At 28.1% G+C, this 23,141-nt stretch overlaps 1 protein-coding gene across 1 annotated transcript; it reads left to right on the plus strand.

The window, feature by feature from the left end:
• Positions 1-2,897: 2,897 nt before the first annotated feature.
• LOC111032758 (E3 ubiquitin-protein ligase rnf8-B-like) lies at positions 2,898-6,506 on the plus strand. Its single transcript, XM_022313207.1, has 8 exons — positions 2,898-3,374; positions 3,998-4,091; positions 4,588-4,692; positions 5,078-5,159; positions 5,225-5,265; positions 5,606-5,799; positions 5,937-6,156; positions 6,217-6,506. Exons 3-8 carry the CDS (start codon positions 4,611-4,613, stop codon positions 6,294-6,296), a joined length of 699 nt encoding a protein of 232 aa, XP_022168899.1. The 5' UTR covers positions 2,898-3,374; positions 3,998-4,091; positions 4,588-4,610; the 3' UTR covers positions 6,297-6,506.
• The last annotated feature ends 16,635 nt before the right edge of the window (positions 6,507-23,141 follow it).

The following is a 23,141-nucleotide window of genomic DNA, read 5'->3' on the forward strand; positions in this document are numbered from 1 at the left end:
GCCTATAGTCATCTCCTTGAAAATAAACTATTTGCATTGATGCAATCTCCTTAATTTAACTTTGTAGCATTTGAAAATTAGTTTAACTTTGCCAACTACATTTTAATAATTTTAGTTTTTCGCCGAGCGAAGAATGTGATATCAGTTTTACAATAATGTGATGTGTTTAATTTTTGCTTATTGTGTCTGACATCATATTTTGAACACGTAAAATTACAACATATAGGTAGTAATATGATGTGTCGAAAGTTAAATAGTGTATTGTGTATACATACACTTGTCAGTAATCAGAACGTATTTATTCAATGATTTTTTCAAAATTTTTCTGTCTGAGTATAGTATACTTGGGTTGATATCAATCAGTTTTCCAAATATATATATTGTTTAGATTTTTGAATAATGAGTCTAAAGGTTTATATTATTATGAATAATTATTTTATTTGTGAGTGAGTCTAAAAGTTAGTAGAGCTTGTAAGAACCAGTTCTAATGTAATCACCACTGTATATTCTATAATCATTTTTGACGGGGGCTAATAACTATGGTTATTTAAACATGATTAATAAACAAATTAAAATGCATTTAATTTTAATTTTAAAGTTCATTATATTTTTTAAGCATTGTTATTGTGAATTATTTAAATATTTTTATTATCTATAATAAAAGACAATTATGCGAAAGTTGAAGAGTGTCTAATAATATTGTATATTTTATTACTGATTACTGATTTTAGAGATAAGTAATAATATTTTCTACTAATTTGCTTTAACATAAATATAGTTATACTTATTGACAAATAGAAAAAACATATGTCATATAACTACAATATATACTTGTAAAACATAATATAAGTAATTATAATAATAATATTAAATAAATTGTAATTTTATAATTTTGTCTAAAAAGAAAAATCTTACACTTTGGGCCTTGGGGAAATAATAATACATGTTGACTTTTTACACATTTGTCAGTGAAACTATACCATACCATAATAATTATATTAAGAATTATGTTTTGAATTAAATTTAAAAACGAAGAAAGACAAAATACCAGATTTCAATTTGTAAAATCTGTATCGCATTATTTTGAAACACAATTTTTAGTGTACCTACATATTGTGTGCATTAATCGGAATGAAAAGAAATATTAATTAAATTTAGAGACTCAGATATATTTATATTATATATCCTACTAATATTATAAACCTGAAAGTTTGTAAGTATGTTTCACTTAAAAACTACCGAATTTATTTTAATGAAACTATACAATAATATAGCTTATACATCAGAATAACACATAGGCTACAATTTATAAATATTGTGTGAATTTTTTTATTTCAATTTTAATTTTAAAAAATGTGTAAATTGTATATCTTTTAGTAAGAAATAGTAGTTGGCTGAAAATAAATAACATTCAAACTCGACAAGCACAGATGCTTCTAGGCAGGTCGGTATCGACGTGGAATAATAAACAATTATTATAACTATTAGTTTACCAAAAACAAAAATTAATCAATCACGGAAGCTTGATTTTGTTTTCTATTTAGTAAATTAGAATCGCCAATTGAGCCAATGTTCTTACACCGAGCAAACCAATCACACCCAACAACTTGCCATTAAATTTTAAACGCCTGCAGTTCCCATTAAAAGTCGCATTTTCAATGACGATGAACAAATTGCAGGGTCAAACCTTGAAGGTAGCAGGCATACATTTGGACACGCCATGTTTTTCTCATGGTTAGCTCTATGTGGCTTGCTCATGTGTTTCCAAACCGAAAAATCTACATGTTTATAAGAGCATACCGCAGTAGCTACCTATTATAGGCCTATGATTAGGGCTGTGGAGTGCTTGGTTACCGTATTTCTTATGTTGACAATTTTATTACTTTATTATAGTGCGACTTTAACTTCAGGCTGTTATATTTTTCGAACGTGACTTAAAAATTATTCATGTGATAATTTTAGTCACATAATAATGTTAGTTCTTTTATACGTCGCTCTAATGTAAACTACGCAGACATAATCCTGAGCAGACAAAGGATATGCAATACGAATTACGAAGGAATGCATCGTTACTGGTCGGCGGGCAACGTCGAGTTATTCATTATGTAAAATAAAACATATCTAATATTATAGTTGGCACTTTCAATGGGCAACGAAGTGCACGGTATTAGCTGGTATATATATTATTTATTAATACAATTTCTCAGTACTATTTTGTTAAGGATTGGTAATAGCTTTTAAGCGTGCATGTTTTTAGTTGTTACGTAATTAGGAAATAAAAAAGAAAACAGATTCGCGCGAAAATATAACGCTCTACTACAGTGTAGTTGAGACATAAAATTATGTACCATAGGGAAGACAACATATTTTCATCTGTCCTATCGTTATTTTTTTGATATTGGTAATACAAAAAAAGTTAATTTTGTTTTAAAATCAATTATTTTTGTTTTTCAATTGAAATAACTTTTTTTCAGGAGAAAATTGTTTTCACAGAATCACAAACAATTATTAATCCTCCTGAAAAGATTTAAAATCCTTAAAAAAAAATAAAAACATATTTTTTAGAATTAATAAAGTGGAACCGATATTATAATATTGTTGCCATAATAACCATAGTACAGCATGGTAGGTACTCGATTAAATTTATTAAACATTGTTTTTTTTATTTAGAACAAAGTTATTTAATTTGTCGAGTCTCCTTGTTACACCCTATGAACACATTATTTACTGTTTTTTTTTAATAATTACGACGTATTTACATAAATACTTATACATTGGTTCATTATTCATTATTTTTTAAAAATTTACTATATTATTAATTTACTAAATGTCGATATATATTCAATCATATATATTTTTTAACTTATAATATTTTAAATTATCTTATCCATAAAACGTATATTATATCACCTATCTAGTAGATATTGCCGAACAGTCCCGAGTACACTGATAAGAATATAAGATGCTACTGCATCATGTTACATGATGGTTGATGAGTATGATCACTGCGAATAATTCGCATCATGTTAGAACGGAAGTGTGACGGTGAACCTAAAAGACGGTCAATCGGAAGACGGATAATCGAGATTCACGGTATAAGGAATAATAGGTACTTTTACTTTGTCATGGAAGTAACGATTTAGCGCGTCTCAGTCCTGCGACGATATAGATAATCCTGGTTGGTGGGAGGGGTCAAGAGGACCAGTTTTCGACTGTAATCACAACCGGCGCGCTCCGACGTTCGAGCATTCGGCAGTCGGTCACAGCACACTCGTCTTGTCGGTGTCTTGCTACTGAACACTCGCTGATCCGTTGCCGCGACCAACCCTCGGTGGTCGTACTATCAATAACGCTCCGCCGACATCATTCCACAGGTGTGTATACATATAATATATTCTATGGTAGTATAAACAGTGGTTGTATTCAATACTTTCACGTGTCTTGTGTCGTCGTATGAGTGAATATATTATTATTACGACTATAACTAATATATATTATACTCTGTCTCAAAGTAAATACTCCAGCCGACCGACAAGTTTTCGTTCAGCGCAACGCATCTGCTCTATAACTGCACCAGGTGTTTGTACTAGAGAGCTCGACGAGACCGTTTATCACCCCGCGTTGTACAGACCCCCTCTCCCCTCCCCCTCCCACAAGTATTACATTGAACATAATATAATTTTATAGGTGTATTTAAGTCATCAAAAAACGGATAGAAATTTAAAAAATTGAAATTAATTGTTGAACTCCTATGTATGCAGGCCAACATCTATAGATTATTAATTTTCTATAGATAATAATAACATTGTGTGTGATACCGGTTTTGGTAGTTGTGAGCTGTCGATTTCGCCGCATAGCGGGGGAAAATCAGGTTCGGTTAATCTAACCATCCGTGGTCGTCAGTCGTGATGCACGAAACTGGTGTATTCTATTTTAAGACAGAGTATTGTGTTTAAAATCATGCAAATAAACCACTAATGGCATTTTTTTTTCTCAGCGCCCAAACTGCTGCAGTCTCACGCATGCCACCAGCAATTCGGCGTCTAGTAATCACCGACAGCTACATCCGTGCTTAACAGGAAACGTTTCAGGTATAAACAGCTAAATGTGTGTACTTAGATTAGTGCTCAGATTATGTGCTCAGATTTATTGAAAATGAATGAGATATGACATTTATTATTATTCTCAGAAGACGTTTACATAGCGATACATATACTGGTATTGCTTTATCATATATTTTATACGACAAAAAGTCAAATAATTCTAAAGCATATGGTCTGTAATTACTTATTAGTGTAATTAAACAACTAGTTTTAAATTGTATAACATCATTAGACATTCTAGGATTCTTGAGTGTATCGTACTAGTGTGTCACTACATTATTATGATCTATCTACAGCTCAATATTTCAGCTATGTAAAACAACTCACAATAAAAAAATAAAAACTAAATAATATTATCTACTATCAAATTGGTAGTCACTTTTGCTAGTAATGTTTTTTTAGTAATTGTGTACATTTTGAATCTATGAAAATCTAAAATTTTCTTTCTGAGTTACTAATAACTTACATTTAAATCTGTTTCCAGTAACTGTTGACAAGACAAGCAATATGAATCCCATTTGCACATTTCACATGAGTGGGTTCTGTCAGTTAGGAATAAAATGTATCAATAAACACGAAAAGCCGTCATGTGAGTATCATGTATTCAAAGATAATTTTATTTCAAGTACTAAGAAATTGGCTGTGACTAAATAGTAATATATTGAACATAATTAAATTTTCATGATTCCAATCAAAATAAATTGATTATAAACTAGATACAAATAGTATATGAGTATGATTATAGATGTATTTTTTTTTTATTAATAAGATCAAAATAATCATAGCAAAAAAAATATTGACATTTCTGAAATATAAAATTGTTCAATGAAAGGTTGTAAAATAAATATTATGATTACATAAATGAACTACATGTTTAATGAATTATTTAAAAGAATAAAATACCTACTATACATTTTCAAATATAATAGCATAATTTGAATATCTGATGATTATATAATCAATTTTTTCCTTAGCGGAACTGGATGTTGCATCTACCAGCAATCAAGACAATCAGAAGACACCCACTATAAAGCCTGAAATCAACGATGTCATCGAGTAAGTTTTTCACAAAATGAAATTATAACCATAATAGTTATAATTTATTTTAAATTTATTTTCAGCCAGACTACAGCTGATGACAAGTTCCATCAATTACACACAGGTTCGAAATTGAATAAATTTTAAAAAACAAAATCAATAAAAACAACAATTAAAACATGGTATCAATTATGGCAAAATAGATAGGTATCATCACACATTTTTCTTCCACTCTTTACTTCACATGTATTGTAGTTCTTCACATCTTATTGGCTATCAATCATATACATTCAAAACAAGAAATAAATCAACCAATCCAAAGGGGAGAACTATGACATGGAACGGAGGTGAAGGAGATGCGAATACTGAAAAAATTATTGCAACTGTGATGAAACCTATCTATTTTGCCATAGTATCTATTGACCACTTAATTGTATAGATAATATTTTTAATTTTGTTCAAAGATTTAACATTACTTAGAGATGAGAATACTGAACTGAATTCACAATTAAATATTCTTAAGAAATACTCGTTATCACTACAGAGAAGGTTGAAAGATGAAACGGATAAGAATTCTAAGATTGTTGAGGTATTGCATGAAGGTCTGTTCCAAGATGAGGAATATCAGTGCCCTGTTTGTAAAGAAGTATTGATAAAGGTACAACTTTAAATAATTTTTTAGGAAATATAATATACCAATTAATGATACAATTAATAATAAAATTCATCTGAGAAAACCGCATTATTTTAAGAATATAACTTATAACTTAATTATTTTACTTTATTTTGATTTAGCCAGTATTGGTGGGTTGTGGACACATGTTTTGTGAATGGTGCATTGACAAATGGTTGGAGAAATATAATCATTGTCCAACATGTCGGGTTATGGTACTCAATTATACACACTGTTTGAATATGGATAATTTTATTGAAAAAAGAATGGAGCTGATGCCAAATGAAATTAAATTGGCACACAAGAATTTAAAAGAAGACCGAGCTAAGGAAAAAGAAACAAGTAATGCTGTAAGCCATCCTTGAATATTTTCAACTGTTACAAAATTCTTTGTTATTATAGGTATACAAATTCGTATTAATCGTAGGCAACTTGAAATTAAAACAATGTCATTAAATACAAGACAGCCATCAAATATGTAACACGTTAACAATCTCAATCTCGCTAAATAACTTGGTAATACAAATTTTGAATTATTTAGCATATAAGTGATTGTGTACCACGTTCAAAAATAGCTTAAAGAAAGTCTTTTATAGTCTACAATGTTTCATGCAATCAATTTGTTGAATAATTTTGATACATAGTAACTATTTTTATAGAATACTAATAATTCTAAACAATTGTTTGTATGTACAATTATTGTAATAAATGATGGAATAGAAATAAAAATGTGTGTTTTATAATAATAAAATTACCAATGTTAAATAAATATATATATCTAATTAGTTACAATAAATTATAAATTATAGCATACATACATTTTTAGCATATGACTATAAATGTAAGTTTTCACAAGCTAAGTGAAATATTTTATAAAAGATGAATACTTTGGTTGAATAATTAGCTTAAATTAATGAAGTGTCCATACCACATAATATTTTCCGTACATAGAATATAATATGTCCAATAGCACGAGTTCTGGTGTAAGGTAAGAGTGCAAGACAGTTACAAAATGAATATTCTGATTTCAAATAATTCTAGACAATGAGGGCATTACTACTATAAGGTTGCTGGTTGATACTGTGTTTTGGTAGATGTTTATATAATATATATATATATTTATTCCCTTATTCAATAAATATTTCTGAGGTCATTTTAAATTATTAACATTGGGTAATCAATTGAGTAAGGCATTTAACTTGTAGTCTCAAAGTAAGGAATGGTATGCATACCTTGTGCACATGCTTATAAGATACCTACAGAGATATCAAGTGCTAAGGTTTTAGATTTGAAAACAATGATAAATCATTAAAAAACCCTTACTATATATCTTTAACTAAAAACTTGTAAGTTTTCAACGTGACTAAAATAACTACTGAGTATTGAGACTGTAGAAAAATTACCTCTTTATTATGCGGTGCCATCTCACTGTTTCATATATATATATTTCCAATATGTATATATGTTACATCCAACTTTTTGAACAAAATAATATGTTCTACACGAGTTTACCTTTAGATGCTAACAGAGAAAATTAAAAACATAATATTCATCAATTTTTTAATTTATAAACTTTAAAGCATAATCGTTATAAGATTGACTACAGAGCATAATAATATTATTGTGTACCCATTTATTGGCACTTGACGGTGAATAACGGATCAAAGTAATAGACTATTCGAGAGTAGAGACCATTGAAGTCATTGAACAATGTAATAAGTTAACAATAATCATTACTTATTATGTAGTAAAAAACTAAAATCTACTAATTATTACTTTACTAATAGCTCAAAATATGTTTAAATGTCAAATGATACTGTACTGACCACTGACCACTGATCAGTAGTAATGACTTTATAGTCATATATGAACACATTAACATAATACAATGTTATTATCACGGACTTAGTTATCACCATGACGATATACTAAAACATATCATCGCGGTTATCACCACCGTCAGGTTGTACCAAAGAGTAATACTTACTATACTTAGGTACTCTACGGCCCTACGGGTTATACCTTACATCTTATACTTTGGGTCACGGACTAATATATATATATATAAGTACATTGTATATATCTTAGTCCGTGCTTTGGATGGAACCATAGTTTATCTCGCCCATGTAAACAATTTGAAGCACATGCTGGCATGCTCATTGAGATGCGTTATCTGCGCATCCGCAAGTTTGATCGTCACATATTATTTATTACTCGGTATCACTAGTTATTGTCACTTATGAACCCCAGGAAGAATGTAGCTATTAGAATAATTTTGCAGCGAGCATACACACTCGTGCGCAGATAACACGTCTCAACGAGAGACTGTTCGCTCATACTATGTGCTTCAAATATTGGGACAAGCATCCATCTGGAGAGCCTTAATTGTTAAGGCTCTCTAGATCCATCCACAGTATATGATGTAAGGATTATACAATGGTCATTGTTGTTACCCACTGATCGTCAATAAAGGGCATCTATATAATATAACTTATTGTTACCTACTATATATGAATATACGATGTACCTATTGCCTACCTAAACTATTATAGGCCTGCGAATATAACACCTATATCATTTTTAAGGTTTAATTTTCCACCAATACTATTGCACTTGGACTTTAGTTGAAAAATGTATCAATGACACTAATTAAAGAATATTAATGTAAAGGTACCTATAGTATATTAATATGTAAGTATGTTATATGACATTAATGTATCTATAGATGTTCATGACGGTGGTATACTCTAGAGTCTCTTAAAACCATGTTTTATACATTAAAATCAATTTCTCGATTACGTCATTAAAATACATTTATTGTTATCAGTAAAACAAAATAAATACATTACAAACTATACATTTATTTAGATATGATTTAATACACCGGTGTTTCAATGTAAGTATTGTACTGATTACTGGCTAATAATCAAATAAATAGAATCAATTTGACTTTTAAACTTATACAAAAACTACAATAGATAACTTACTACCTATAAAATAAGCTACCAACTACCAGGATTCATCGGACGGAGTTGTTGACGAAGACAACATATTAATTCTCAAAGACGAAATAATTAACAAAGAAAAAATTTGAGATTAGGTAAATCTAAAAAAATTATAAGTTTGACAAAATTCATCAAAATCTCGAACATTTTTCTCGCTGTTTTTAAATTGAAACATTTGAAAGTTTAATAAAAGATTCATTATTTTCTTTCCACCTTTTACAAAAAACAAAAGTTCACCAAAAAGTAACATAAGTACATCTTGAATTAAAATGTTTACATTGGATATTTAACAGTAAAATAACGAATAATCATAAAACGATTTTTGTATTTTAAAAAGTAATTAAAAAACGAATAACTATAGATATACATGCCATTTTCACCAAATATTTATATTGTCAGCTTCTATACCTGATTATATTTTAAAAATATTTTAGCTCTTTTTGAGCAGTATTTATAGGCACTAGACATTTTAGATTTTTTAAAGTTTTTTTTCTATAAATGTAATTAAATAATTTTTCGTTATGTCAAAAGGTTTGAAAATGTAGGTAATACAAGGTTAGTTACTTATAACGTAGTATAATAGCAGTTAAAAATATTAAAAGCACACGGGCAAGATTATTTTTATAAACATTTAAGGTTAAAATGTAAACAACATTTATCAAGATTACAAAAAATTTGAAATTATTTTGTGGTTAAAAATGTATAAAATAAACGTTCAATTTTCAAACTAAGAATTGAAAATTTAAAACAAGGCTTTACATAAATAGTTAATACTGTAGCCAAAATATGTTTAAAAAATATACAAACACATATTTTTTATAGATATTTTAAGGCTGTTGAAAGTATTTTTTTGTATGTAGGCAAATAAGCAAAAGAAAAAACATGCTCTCAAAAATTAAAATTTTAATTTTGAAAAAATATTTAAATTTGTTCGTTTTTTGTCTGTGTTCTGTAGGAAATCAATTTTTATTTTTATTTTGTTACTACCATTGTAAACGTACATTTTGAAAAAAAAAAAACAAAATTAGTTTGGAAGGGAATAACAATTAAACAATACAACAAATAAAAATCAATTTCCTACAATACTTAGAAAAAAGAATAAAAAATTCAAATATGTTTTCAAAATTAAAGTCAGACTTCCGGTACCTACCGGGAAATTTTTCTTTCACTTGTTGAGACTTTCATAAACCTTTAGGAGTTGCCATTTTTTTTACCGCAAAATATAGATATATAGTGACTGCACGCTAGTACGCTACTGTTTTCCAAGAATCTTAGCTATAGCTGTAGCTTATCTTTAATAAATTATATAAAGCGTTCTTGGAACTTTGGAACTCACGCACAATAATAATAAGATTAATATGCATTAAAAATCAGTAATTTACACACACACAGTCACACAGGCATACAGCACTGACGCATATTATTGTATATAATATTATATTATTATTGTCTAAATTTGAACCCTTAAAAAAGGGACGCTTTCAACAGCTCCAATAGTTCAAATTATTTGGACGAAATTAAATATTTAAACAAAGAATAACAATTTCAGTTATTTTGTCGTAATTAAAAATAGTATTCGAGGGCACTTCAAACGAAATGTTTTCGGCAAAATTTAATCATACTTAATCTATTACTAATATAGTAAAATAAAATACTTTAATAGCAATAATATCATAACATATACTTATTATACGGTTCGTTTTCGCCCGGAATTGTTTTCGTATTCAATCATTTTATGTCATTGAATTCAAATTTAACCCAGTGACCCACACAGCACTACAGCAGAGCGGTACCCACTCATTTTTTAAAGATTTTAATCTTTTAAATTGTTTTTATTTTTATTGATGTTTGACTAGGTAGTGTATATTATATATGCTTTGAAAAATATAAAAATAATAATACGAGTAGACTTACTCTTTGAATAATGTCATATAAGTCTAATTATAACTATGCATAAAAAATTGACAAACAAAATAAAATGTATTTTTTCTCGTGAGCTAAAAAATAATGTGTATTACCTATATGGCTGAGTGTAAACAATGGCAATCTGGCGCCCCAGGTTCATTTTTTTTTAAAAATATATTCGTAAACAAATGTATATCTAATATTTTAGATTCGAGCAGAGAGATGAATGTATTGATTTTACAATAATGTGTGTTTTTTTATTTTTTTATTTTTGTGTCATCACAGTTTGGGTGCACAAAAAGTGCTTCGATTTTCTTCAACAGTTACTTTACTAGTTTGAATTTAGCTGGTGCGTTCGGGAGGTCAAAATTTAAAATTCCCAATAGTTTTTAAACGTGACAGAAAAAACAAACAAAAAATTAAGGGAAAACGTTAATGTTCACGCTAAACCAGTTTTCGAAAAAATCAATTTTGAATTTTAGTGTAACTAAAAAAAAAATTACATAGATACATGAATTTTTCATTGAATGTTTGTGTTGGTATTCTCAATACACCACACCATTTTCAAAATATTTGGACTAATGTTGAACTATTTATAGGCATATGAAATTTTCGATTATTATTTGTTTTTTTTTCAAACCTCTGACAATAAAAAAATTTTCAGTAGGTCAAACAACTTGTAAATGTAATACAAGGTTTTTCTTAAGTTGTTGTTAGTGGACATTAAAAAAAAGGTTTGGCGTAAATACACAATACATTTTTACGAGAGTTTGAATTTAGAATTTTGATAAAATTTGTAAAAATCAAGACAATTAGCAAATTATTTTGAGTTAGAAATTCGAAAAATATTTTCTTTTGATATCTAAGATTTGGAAATTTAATACAAGATTTCTTAAAAGTTTGTCTACCTTAATCGAAAAAAAAATTTCTACCGGAAAGTCAAATAAATTATGAGCGTTTGAAGTTGAAACTTTTACTACATTTTATATTCACTCGATATCTCATGTAGTGATTTTCTTATTTTTTTGTAATTCAAAAACGAATTACTGTAAACATTTGAAATTCACATCATATGTTTATTTCATCAATTCGTATACTTGATAACATTTTCAAAATATTTTGACTCGTTTTGAACTGATGACGGACATTTTCAATTTTCATTTTTTTTCTATAAATGTCAATAACATTTTATATTGATTGGGTCTAAATAATTGAAAATTGAACACAAAAGTCTTGAATCTTGATTCGTTGCTACAATAGCAGTTGAAAATAATTAATAATACATATTCACGATGTTTTTATTAGCACTCAAAGCATTTGACAACATTTATCAAATTGAAAATCGAAAAAATGATTTTGTAGCTAAAAATGTAGAAAATGTTCAATTTGTATAGCTAAGGATTGAAAATTTAAAACAAGGTTCCCTTAAGCAGTTTTTTCCGTAAAAAAAAATATTTAAATACAGCTTTTTAATAGTTATTTTAAGTTCAAATTTAGACGAAATTACATATTAACACAAAGAATAACGATTTTAGTCATTTTGTTGTAATTCGGTTCCAAAACAGCCGAATCTTACATTAGTATAGTTAATATTTTTTCCAGCATCACTAATAATTTGAAAATAATAATATGAATAGTAGCTAACTTGCTGGCTTCCGTGTTAATAATAAGTATTAACAGTATAAAATATCCCAGACTGACATACCGTCTCCGCTCAAAATCATTTTTCGAATAAAATGATATTATATATTATTTAATTCAAATTTAATACAATTCATCATAATTTACAACGATCTTCTAGACCTCTAATGTACAGCAGAGTGACATCCACTTCTCCGCTTTTTTAATAATCAAAATAGAAATATAATATAATGTGTAATCAATGGTTACCCTATAAATAAATATAATACTCCTTTTTTGGGAGGTGAATGTCAGTTTGAGCTAAATTTCAATTACGAGGGGGCTGAAAAATACATTATAAACATACTCGGAGTCTTAAGGAATCTATTTATATAATTTTTATATACTATTTTTTTTTAAAATTTTTTTTATTAAACGATTTTGTAGTTGTCAAGTCTCTAATAAACAAACAGGTGGACAAACATCCGTTTATTCCGTTTTATATATTATTTAGATTTATAAATACAAATTTAAGATTACTTCATTATAGATTCGACGCATATTATTATAGTGAAGTGAAGTCAATATCGGTTATTTTATTATTTATGTTTTTTATGAACAATTTATTCAGACTTACTCTTCCGAACTATTTGCCATGTAGCTTTAATTATCAATTAATTAAATAAAAACATTTTTGTATAAGTAGGTAAATACCTATAAAAATTTAATATAAGTATTTTGTTAAATAACCATTTACTTCCTTATGGCTTACATTGAGGTTTACGCCCAACAGGAATATTTTTTATCAAACCTATCAATTCAGAGTTATCATTACAAATGTAATTACTCGGTAGATTGTCGTAAGTCGTGAAAAACTGCGACGTAGGAAATATTTGTGTCCTCAATTCGCTTTTCTCCATATCTAGGTCAAGTCGGCACCTCACACGATTTTCATTACTTTGTCTCATACTAGGAAACATCGGTATAAAAGATCGCAAACAGAAAAAAAACTTCATGGTATTGTGTTTTAATATTTGATTTTATTTGGTTGATGTTACTGAGTTAGATTATTATTTGAATTAATTATTTTTCTTTATTTATTTTTTGTTGAAATAAGATTTTATAAACAAATTCTTTGATAAAATTTAAAAGTGTATTAAAGTATTGTTGTGTTTCGATAACTGGCTAATGCTCAAAGAGTAAGTTTATTGTAGAGATGGCCATATTGATTTATATTGTTGATTGAAATTAATTCATGTAAGTAGATACAACTTTACAAAAAATACAACATGTAACTTATTATTCAATTATACAAAAAGGAAATGAGAAAATAATTTAGGAAAGTTGTTCAAAAAACGATGGTATATATTATGTACTTACCAAATACTAAAGTAATCATGGAATCGATAGTTGTCCATAAAAATGGAAGCCTTGAAATCAATATTTTTCTAGTTTATGCACTAATAAAACTACTTTAGTCCATTTCAATAATTGGCTTATATAGAAATTAGAAATATAATAATATTTTCACGGTAACTGTATATTTATTAAAGTAATATTTATTATATGCGTTGTTACTGTAGCGTTGTATGTACAATGTCTCAAAAATTGTAATTTCATACTTCACTACTTCAGTGTTCAGTAATAATTATTTGTATAACTTACTAAAAGAAATACCTATATTTTTGTGATCTATTTAATTTGTATGAAATTCTCAAAAAAAAAAAATTATTAATGCATTTACTAGATAGGTACTACCTACACACATTTTAGGAACTGCCAGTATAATATGATAGATATTTAAAATTTTTAAATACCTATAATGATCGATCAAAAACGCTTAAAATGTACTAAAAAATAATATTTATAATAAAAAGTTGTAGCATTTAGATGAACATTCCCAACAATTCTTATACTATAAGGTATAGGAAGAGATGGAAAAATTTTTATAAGAAATAAAAAATAAAATATTCGGTTATTTTGTTGTGCGCACTTTTTAATGATAACAGCATTTTCAGGTAACCAACTGATTATACCTACCAAATATTCATACGTATACCTACTTAATTTCATTACTAAAAACTCAATATTAGAAATAACACCATGCCATACTTACATAATAAGCATCATAATATAAACAACAACTTTTGTGGTAGATAAATAATATATTCGACTAATAATTAGATTTTACTATGTTTCTAATATTTATATCAGTATTATTATCCGGTAGGTACATTATATAATACAACATGGACTTTATACACATTCAAAAGTGTCTCGGTATTTTATGCTTTTACTATTTTATAAATGAATACCACGTATACATTGTATGTCTAAGTACATATTTCACAGCACGGCGGCCCCTCGGGGTTTCATTGCGACATGCAACCATAATTTTTTGTCCGTCTAATTATGTGTTTGACCAGCGCGTAGATATGAATTGTTTCAAGAAGTAAAATTCTACAATCTACCTATTTTCCTTGGTCGAGGCATCACGCGTATCGCTTATCGTTTAAAACAAATCCATCTGTGATATAAAATATTTAATTTATAATTTCTTAGTGCAAATTTCACAGTCGATTCAATCGGAAAATTAATGAAACATTTTACAATGAGTTATTTGATAAGTGTTTGTTCATCATGGTTAATTTAAGCAATCACGCTTAAAATTTTAAACAAACTACAGTCACAGAATTCGCAATGCTACCAGTCAAATACATATGTTATGGGCAAAAGTCGAGATCGGACAAACTTCAGAAATGGCAGGGTAAAACTCGAACTGCCCACAATCCTTGGGCAAAATATCATAATTCGGCTTTTGATCGGGCAAACCTAGTTATGACCAACCTCATTTGGGAAAAACCGTGAACTGAATTTTTATTGTAAGGGCAAAACCGTAATGTCTTAAAGACATTCGCTAATATTAAATACAAATAATCATAAAATAAATATTATTGTACAAATGTACCTAGTTGAATACACTTAAACAAAAAAATATAATTATATTAAGAACTTATGTAAAAATAAAAAGATAATAATATTAGGTACTTATATAATATTAAAATAATAAAATTAGGTAATCTCGTAATGTTAAAATAAAAAACTAAAATAATTAATACATTTATACCTCATTTGGGCAAAACCGTAGAGTCTTAAATAACTTCAGTAATATCAAATACACATAAATAATAATAAAAATATAATTTTTTTGTTTATTTGTTCCTTACACATATACTCTGCATGGCATTTAGAACTACACAAAATATTTTATTGTTTCCATTTGCATCTTCTCGTAATGCTATTAGTTTTGCAAAAACAAAAAAAAATCCTTGTTCTCCAATTAATGCATTTTGAATACTAGCAGTCCTAAATAGTATTTCGATATTCGGCACATAATATATAATAAAATATAATACATAATACATACATCATTGCTAGTAATAAATTGTTAATTGCAATAAAATATTTGGTTTCTGGCATAAAGTGATGACAAAATTTCATTTTTGGTTCCTATCTTATAGAATCCATTGTCAATTATACTTAATATATAACACCTAACATATCATTTGTATCGACTTTTCCTCTACCAACACAGGGCACTGGAATTTTCACTATTGTTTCGACTGTGAGAGGTGGAAATTGATTTTCTATAAATTAACAAGATTCGCATGGTCATTTAGAATCATAATAAAATCGTACGATAAAAATCACTATTTATATTTAATATTAACGAACGTATTTAAGACACAACGGTTTTGCCCTTACGATAAAGTCGGTACACGGTTTTTGCCCAAATGAGGTTTGGCCGGTCAAAAGCCGAAATATGACATTTTGCCCAAGGATTGTGGTCAATTCGGGTTTTACCCTGGCATTTCTGAGGTTTGCCCGATTTCGACTTTTGCCCGTAACATATACAAGAGCAAGTCAAACACATAATTTGACGGACAAAAAGGTCAAGCTGTAGGTAGCTGGAAACCCGCTGGCCGCCCTATCATACAATGTGTATATAGGTACACAATTTGCACGTTTATTTTAGTTGATATCTAATTTTTCGTACAATTTTCTTAATTTTTTAGTAGAACTTAGTATTTTTTGGTTGACATTGGTCAATCGGGCAGATGAGGTTTAACCATGCATTGAATCGAATTTTAGCACATTGCCTACCAAGGTGACAGAGTTATACTTACAGCCGCTCATCGGCATGTACACAATCAAAATAAAAAATAAAACATATTATTCACATAGATTATGCACCTATAGTGGGGTCCGCATTCCACCACAGGTGGATTGAATATCTGATAATATACTGCTCACATTATCACAAGCTAGTTTCATATGGAGTTGGCATTTTCAACGAACAATGAAGGACACGGGATCAGCTAGAGTCTTGTAAAAGAATAGTTCCAAAGATTGTCAATCAATAATATTATGAATCGGATCTGAGGCATAACGGTTTATCTGAGAATAATACAGAACCGTCATTTCAGTTTTAGGGGAGGGGGGATAAACATTTTGACCGGCCGTAATAAAACTGAAAAAAACCGTCTGCTACCAATTACATAACATTAAGATTTATGATTACATTTACATTTTTGTCTCAATATACAAATAGCCTTCTTCTGATGTATAAAATTGAAACGTCAAATAATGGCTAATCTAAACAAGTAGATAAACTATCTACGACCGTGCCATAGAATATTATTCTTTTATTATCAAATAATATAGATCAATTAGAACTACATATTATAGAGATATCCTATAATTACTTACACATTAGCACGGACCACGAATCATGATTAAATTGTATTTAGTTATGACATGAGTCATGTTAACGGGCATGGGGGGGGGGGCTCAAAATTATTCAAACACCAGCTAATGACAAGGAAGGGGCAAATGCCTACTCTGCCTCCCCCCCCCCACCAAATTACACCCCTGGAATAATGTGCCAACCAGCCCATCATGAGTGTATACACACTGTGTAGGAACCTTACACAAAGTGTGTACCGCCCTAAAAATCAAAGTGTACAATCTGAATTACTAAATATGAGTGTATCAAGTTTTACAACGTGAATTTGAATAAATTTTATAATTAACAATAATTTAAATACAAACATATTATCATTTTTTTTTTTAATCTCATTTTAATAATTATTTATGCTTGTGATATTTTGTACAAATATCACAAGCCCTGTATAATAACTTATAATACGATAAGGATTCTGCGATGTGCTAATTTATGGTACTAATTATTAGTAGAATAGCACATATAATCAACTAATTATCTTACAAATAAATGTTAAATATTATTAATATTAATTTTAAATAGTTTTATGTTAAGACAACGCCACATATGCGCGCGGGCATGACGTAGGTATGTTATCTCCGTTCGGTATTACAATCATAACTGCTATACAAAGCCAAATTCGTGTTCACCAGAAACATTTTTTCTTGTAAGGTTTTGTAGACCGTATATAATATATAGTGATAAGAATTTAGTTTATTTTTGCATTATTGAGTTTTTATTATTTTAAGGAATTTCAAATTTCAACGTTTTAAATTATAGGTATTAAAAATAAGTAATTATAGTAATTAGTTAATGAATTTAAGCTATAATATTTTAATTTTAAAATTAGTATTATAAGAAAGTAAGATATTGTACCTTTTAAACGGTCACAACTCTCATTAAAATTAAAATGTAAATACACATGTTGTGGACAAAATTCTTTCCGCTTAAATATAATAAAAATAAAAGCACGATGTGTCAATGTTGGTAGTAATAAACACATATGCATGTTTGTAAAACAGGGAGAGAATACATATTATGCGTGAGTGCGCTCTTAATTGAAACATTTGTTTTAAGCTTTTGATTATATTTATTATTTTGTTAATTTTTAGTTAAAAATTCTTATGATAAATATAAATATATAAGTTGAAAGTTGTAGTAAAGGGAAAATGGGAGCAATGTCCTTATAAATAGATTCTTGCTATATGGAAATCTGTCAACTCCGCCAATATTGAACTAATAAAAAGTACAGTGAACTCAGAAGAAGAGAATTTGAACATGTTTTAGGCTCTGACTCAATAAACCATATAAAAATACAAGATTTCATTTTAAAAAAGAATAACAACTTTTCCATGCCTAGAGTTATTTTCATTTGGACCTTTTTTTTTAGGGATGGTTGAGTCTATTACACCCTTTGCATTTATATGGATTTCCACCAATAACGCACATCCGCTAGTTCCTCTTTTATGGACAACAATCAAAAATGAAGTCAAAGTTATTTTCAGTCCAGCAGGGGTTGTGGTATTTGAATATTTTAACCACACAACTACTCAATTGCTTAACTGCAGGTTTAACTTAATTTAATTTAAGTATTACCACAGGCCACAAATTATTTTATTGATTACAACTTGTATATTGGTTAGTATTTGGAAAATCTACATGGGTTTTTAATTTGATATAACCATAAAAACCATTAGTTGTAAACTAAAACTGTATATTATTATATTTTTATGTAAAATTATGTTTTTGGACTTGCTTCTATACCTACTTTTACCTACCTACCTATAACTAACCATGTGTTTCAGATAAAAAGAATTTAGTCCTATAAACTCGTATTTTATTTAAAATTAATAAACTGTAATAGTAATCACCAACTATAATACTATATATTATAATGCTGATGAAAAAATGAATTCCAAATAAAATGTTTGTTACACATATTTATTAATTATTTATCAATTTATCATTACAACAACTTCAAGATAGGTAGGATTGGAAATTTACAAAAACCTTCTTGAAATTATTTACGAAACTATTATGTACTATATCAGGGGTGGCGAACCTATAGCACGTGTGCCAGAAGTGGCACGTTGACCAAATTTCAGTGGCACGCATCACATTAATATATGAAATAAAAGTTTACAAATAAATGTGTACCATATATTATACCATATATTACCTTATATATATATATTATTTATTAGGTAATAAAATATGTGTAATTATTGCATGCTTTTTATTTTCATCTTACCTAGTAAAATTCATTTTTTTTTTGGCACGCGAGCATATTTCAAAATACTTGATTTTAAGTTTTAGCACTTGACTCAAAAAAGGTTCGCCGCCCCTGTACTATATTATATTTATACATGTACATTGTATGTATGACGTATTTATAAAAAAAAAGATAATAGCTTTAGTTTTCTTTTAAGTTTTTATCGATATAATTTATTATATTGCATAATTAGGATAATTGGTAAATTACATTGATAATATACTTCTTTATATAATTATGTGAATTTCATTGAGTATGTTAATCATCATAATGATTAACCAAAGTTACTTCACAATAATCTCAACAATTATGAATGATCTCAAACAAGCCGATATTTTGATTATGTCTTATTATAATCATTTCCAATACACAATACCTATACATATAATACGAATGCTATAAAATCGAAACAGTTTATTCTATGACATTGTAAAACGCTTTAAATTAGGTCGTTTTAACTTATAATACAGAACATATTTATTATAAACCGTAAACATATTTAACACAGTGAATAATATTCGAATAAATTATTTCATTATTATTTTTAATTCATTTTATGTATTAAAAATCTCTATTACAATATACTATTATAGTATCATAGTATGTAGGTATATTATAATGTATTATACGTAAGTCGTACGTATTATGTTTTAACTGACTATACAAACAATATTTTTTTAAATCATATTTTATTTTTATTTTCGTACTGTAATAACTGTAATATGTTGTAAGTTAACAACGAATTAAATAAGTTGATATCGATACGAAAAACAGCTATTTGTTCGTTGATTACGACTTTCTTAATGAGCTGTAAAATAAAATCGATTAACCGGATGAACACACCATATTGATATAGATAAATCGACATATTTTTGCTGTAGTAATAGGGGCAAACCATGAGTAGTTTTTAGTATTGTATTTATACCTGGTAGGTATATATGTGTATAGTATAGTAATTTAAATATATAATATTAAATAAGTTTAACTATCAAACCAAATAATTCCCGAAATGCAAACGATTCTTTATAATTTGATTTGATCATCTGCAATAGCAATAAAAAAGAGTCTCTGAATAACAAAAATATAGTAAAATGGACAAACGACACGAATTGTGTCAGGATAATAATTGGTCATACGTTGATGACTAAATGAACACAACATGTTCGTCAAGCTGTCAACCGATAGCTACAATAGAACTGCTATGTTGAAAATTCAAGATCGAATTTGGCGCGCGAAATCGTAATACTCGGAACTGGTTTTAAAGTGAGGTTATATTATATATTTATGTATAATTAGCACATTTATACGCCACGCGTCAACAATGTTAGTAGAAAATTGTTCAAAGCGCTATTGCTTACTATGATTGACCATATTATCTAATCGGTATTGATTTTTTTGGTTTTACTATAGTTATTACTTATTAGTCATTAAAATTTAAGGCAATAATTCACTTGATAATAGTAATCGAATGATTCTATTAATATAACATTTATTTTTTATTAAATAGTATTTTCTTCATCTTTAGATAGCAGTGGATTGTGGACTGTATTGTCTATTGTTCTGACTATATATTATTCTTTTGTTGTCTAGTAGATAGTATTTATTCAACGACTACGGATAGACATCGTCTTTTTTTAACCAACAAAGATTTAAATTGTAGTAAATAGTTGGTTTGTTAGATAATAATAATATAAAAAAAAAATTATAGTTAAATATGTCATTCAAATATATTAGTTTACGTCCTAAACTCCTTACAGAGTAATTACAATAAAACAGAGATAAAAGAATATTGAAATAATTAAAATAAATTTATAGTCATGTTTTGTAACTAATGACTTCGAATATTAGAACTACGTGCCGTAAATGACCATCGCACCGGATGTGGGTATTACATATGTTTGATTTTTTTTATATGTACATATTTGTTAGTGTTCTCGAGAGATCACGTAAGCTAACTTTTATAATGATCTATCAAAAGTCCAGTTGAATAATTAATTCATTAATCTGACAAAGTCATATTTTTGTAGTTCCAAATCAACTTAGCGGAATCACTTTTGGCGATGGGATCTCCTAATTGATAATTTCTTTTTTTTTAATAATACAAATATTAATATTATTATTATTTATTAACAATATAGTCATAAATACTACAATCTGTAATTTTTGTAAATCATAATTTATAATTTTTATTATTAATGTACATATTTTCAAAATGGAAAACTTCACCATTACTTCAATTAAGGTAATATGTGTAATATATGTAATACTAGGTAATATGTGTAAATTTACTTATTTGCAGTTTTATTAAAATTTCAAAATAAATACATATACCTAATATAAACTCTTCAAAGGTTAATTATTTGAGATGTATAGATTCCATGTTCAAACACATTTCACATAGTTGTATAGCATTATTTAATAAAATTATAAAATTATTTCACATAATAATATGAAAATCAGTATAAGGTTTTCTTGTAGTTCGAGTTTATTGTCAACGATAACTATAATACTTTGTGGTATGAACACAATAAAAATATAATCTGGTTGTTAAACAATTACGTTCGTACGCAACATCAAACAATTATAATTTATAAAATAAATGTTGACATTATATAGTCCCAAAAATCTGTTTTTTTCTCACGGCGACGCGATCATGTTTTTATTATAAAATAATATTTATAATACTGTAATGGAACATTACAGTTTATTGTTATTAATTATTTTTTTAAAAAGGGGCCGTTATTTCGATCTTTTACACAAAATGTACAAAATAAAAATGTTTCATATAGTATTTTTGAATTCACATAAAAAATAAAACGTTCTTATATACAGTTGAAGTGTTATATATTACTTTAAGTCGTTGGTTCAATTGCTTCACTGCATTGGATAAATTAAGAACAATGAATCTTAAGTAAAACACAAGGCGTATGGGTACTAGCCATTTGGTACTAAATTTGTTATGGCAATAAAGACGTTTTGATGAACATTTATGAGAGAAATGTTTTTTAAGAATACTGTTACGCCATACATATTATGTATAATTCACTGCCACCATAATAATTATAATATCATCTTGATATGCTACACCAAAGTGCCTGCTGCAAGAGAGCATATAATATACTATTTCGTCTGTACGAACTCTGTATAGCAATCTCTAAATATAATGCGTACAAGGTGTGTCGAGAGGGGTTGTCGAAACCTCGTAAATAAGTTCGACGCAGGAACGCAGTGTGGCTATAATATTATTCTTTGGTGCGTGAACACCCGTCTAGTGGGTAGTCGAGGAGTAGAGGTGTGTACCCATAAAATGACTGTCACCATGGCCCTTTTTATAATATATACATAAATGAACAAAAACATTATACAGGCGGTGGTAAAACATCTCGGAGGGACATAGGCTGTCTTGACGACAAAATATAATAATCTATATATCTATGTATCTTATCTTCTTTCCCCTGTATACCTATGAGTAACTGAGTAACAGAAAAGCGCTCTCTATATTTTGCCTTTTTCTATAAACTCACTAATATCCTAGTGGTTTAAGGTCTAAGTCTAAATCTCATGAACCACAGCTGATTGAACCCGACGCAATGAATATTAATTTGTATTTGAGACGGGACAAATAACGAATACCGTCTACACCTGGCCATTTGACCGTCACTAATCCCCATTTATAACGGTGCGCATACCTATATTCAGAATTGTATCGTACCGAGACTATTTCGGTCACACACTCCTTATA

This window comes from Myzus persicae, unplaced genomic scaffold, assembly GCF_001856785.1.
Source record: "Myzus persicae strain clone G006 unplaced genomic scaffold, MPER_G0061.0, whole genome shotgun sequence".
Taxonomy (NCBI): Eukaryota; Metazoa; Arthropoda; class Insecta; order Hemiptera; family Aphididae; genus Myzus; species Myzus persicae.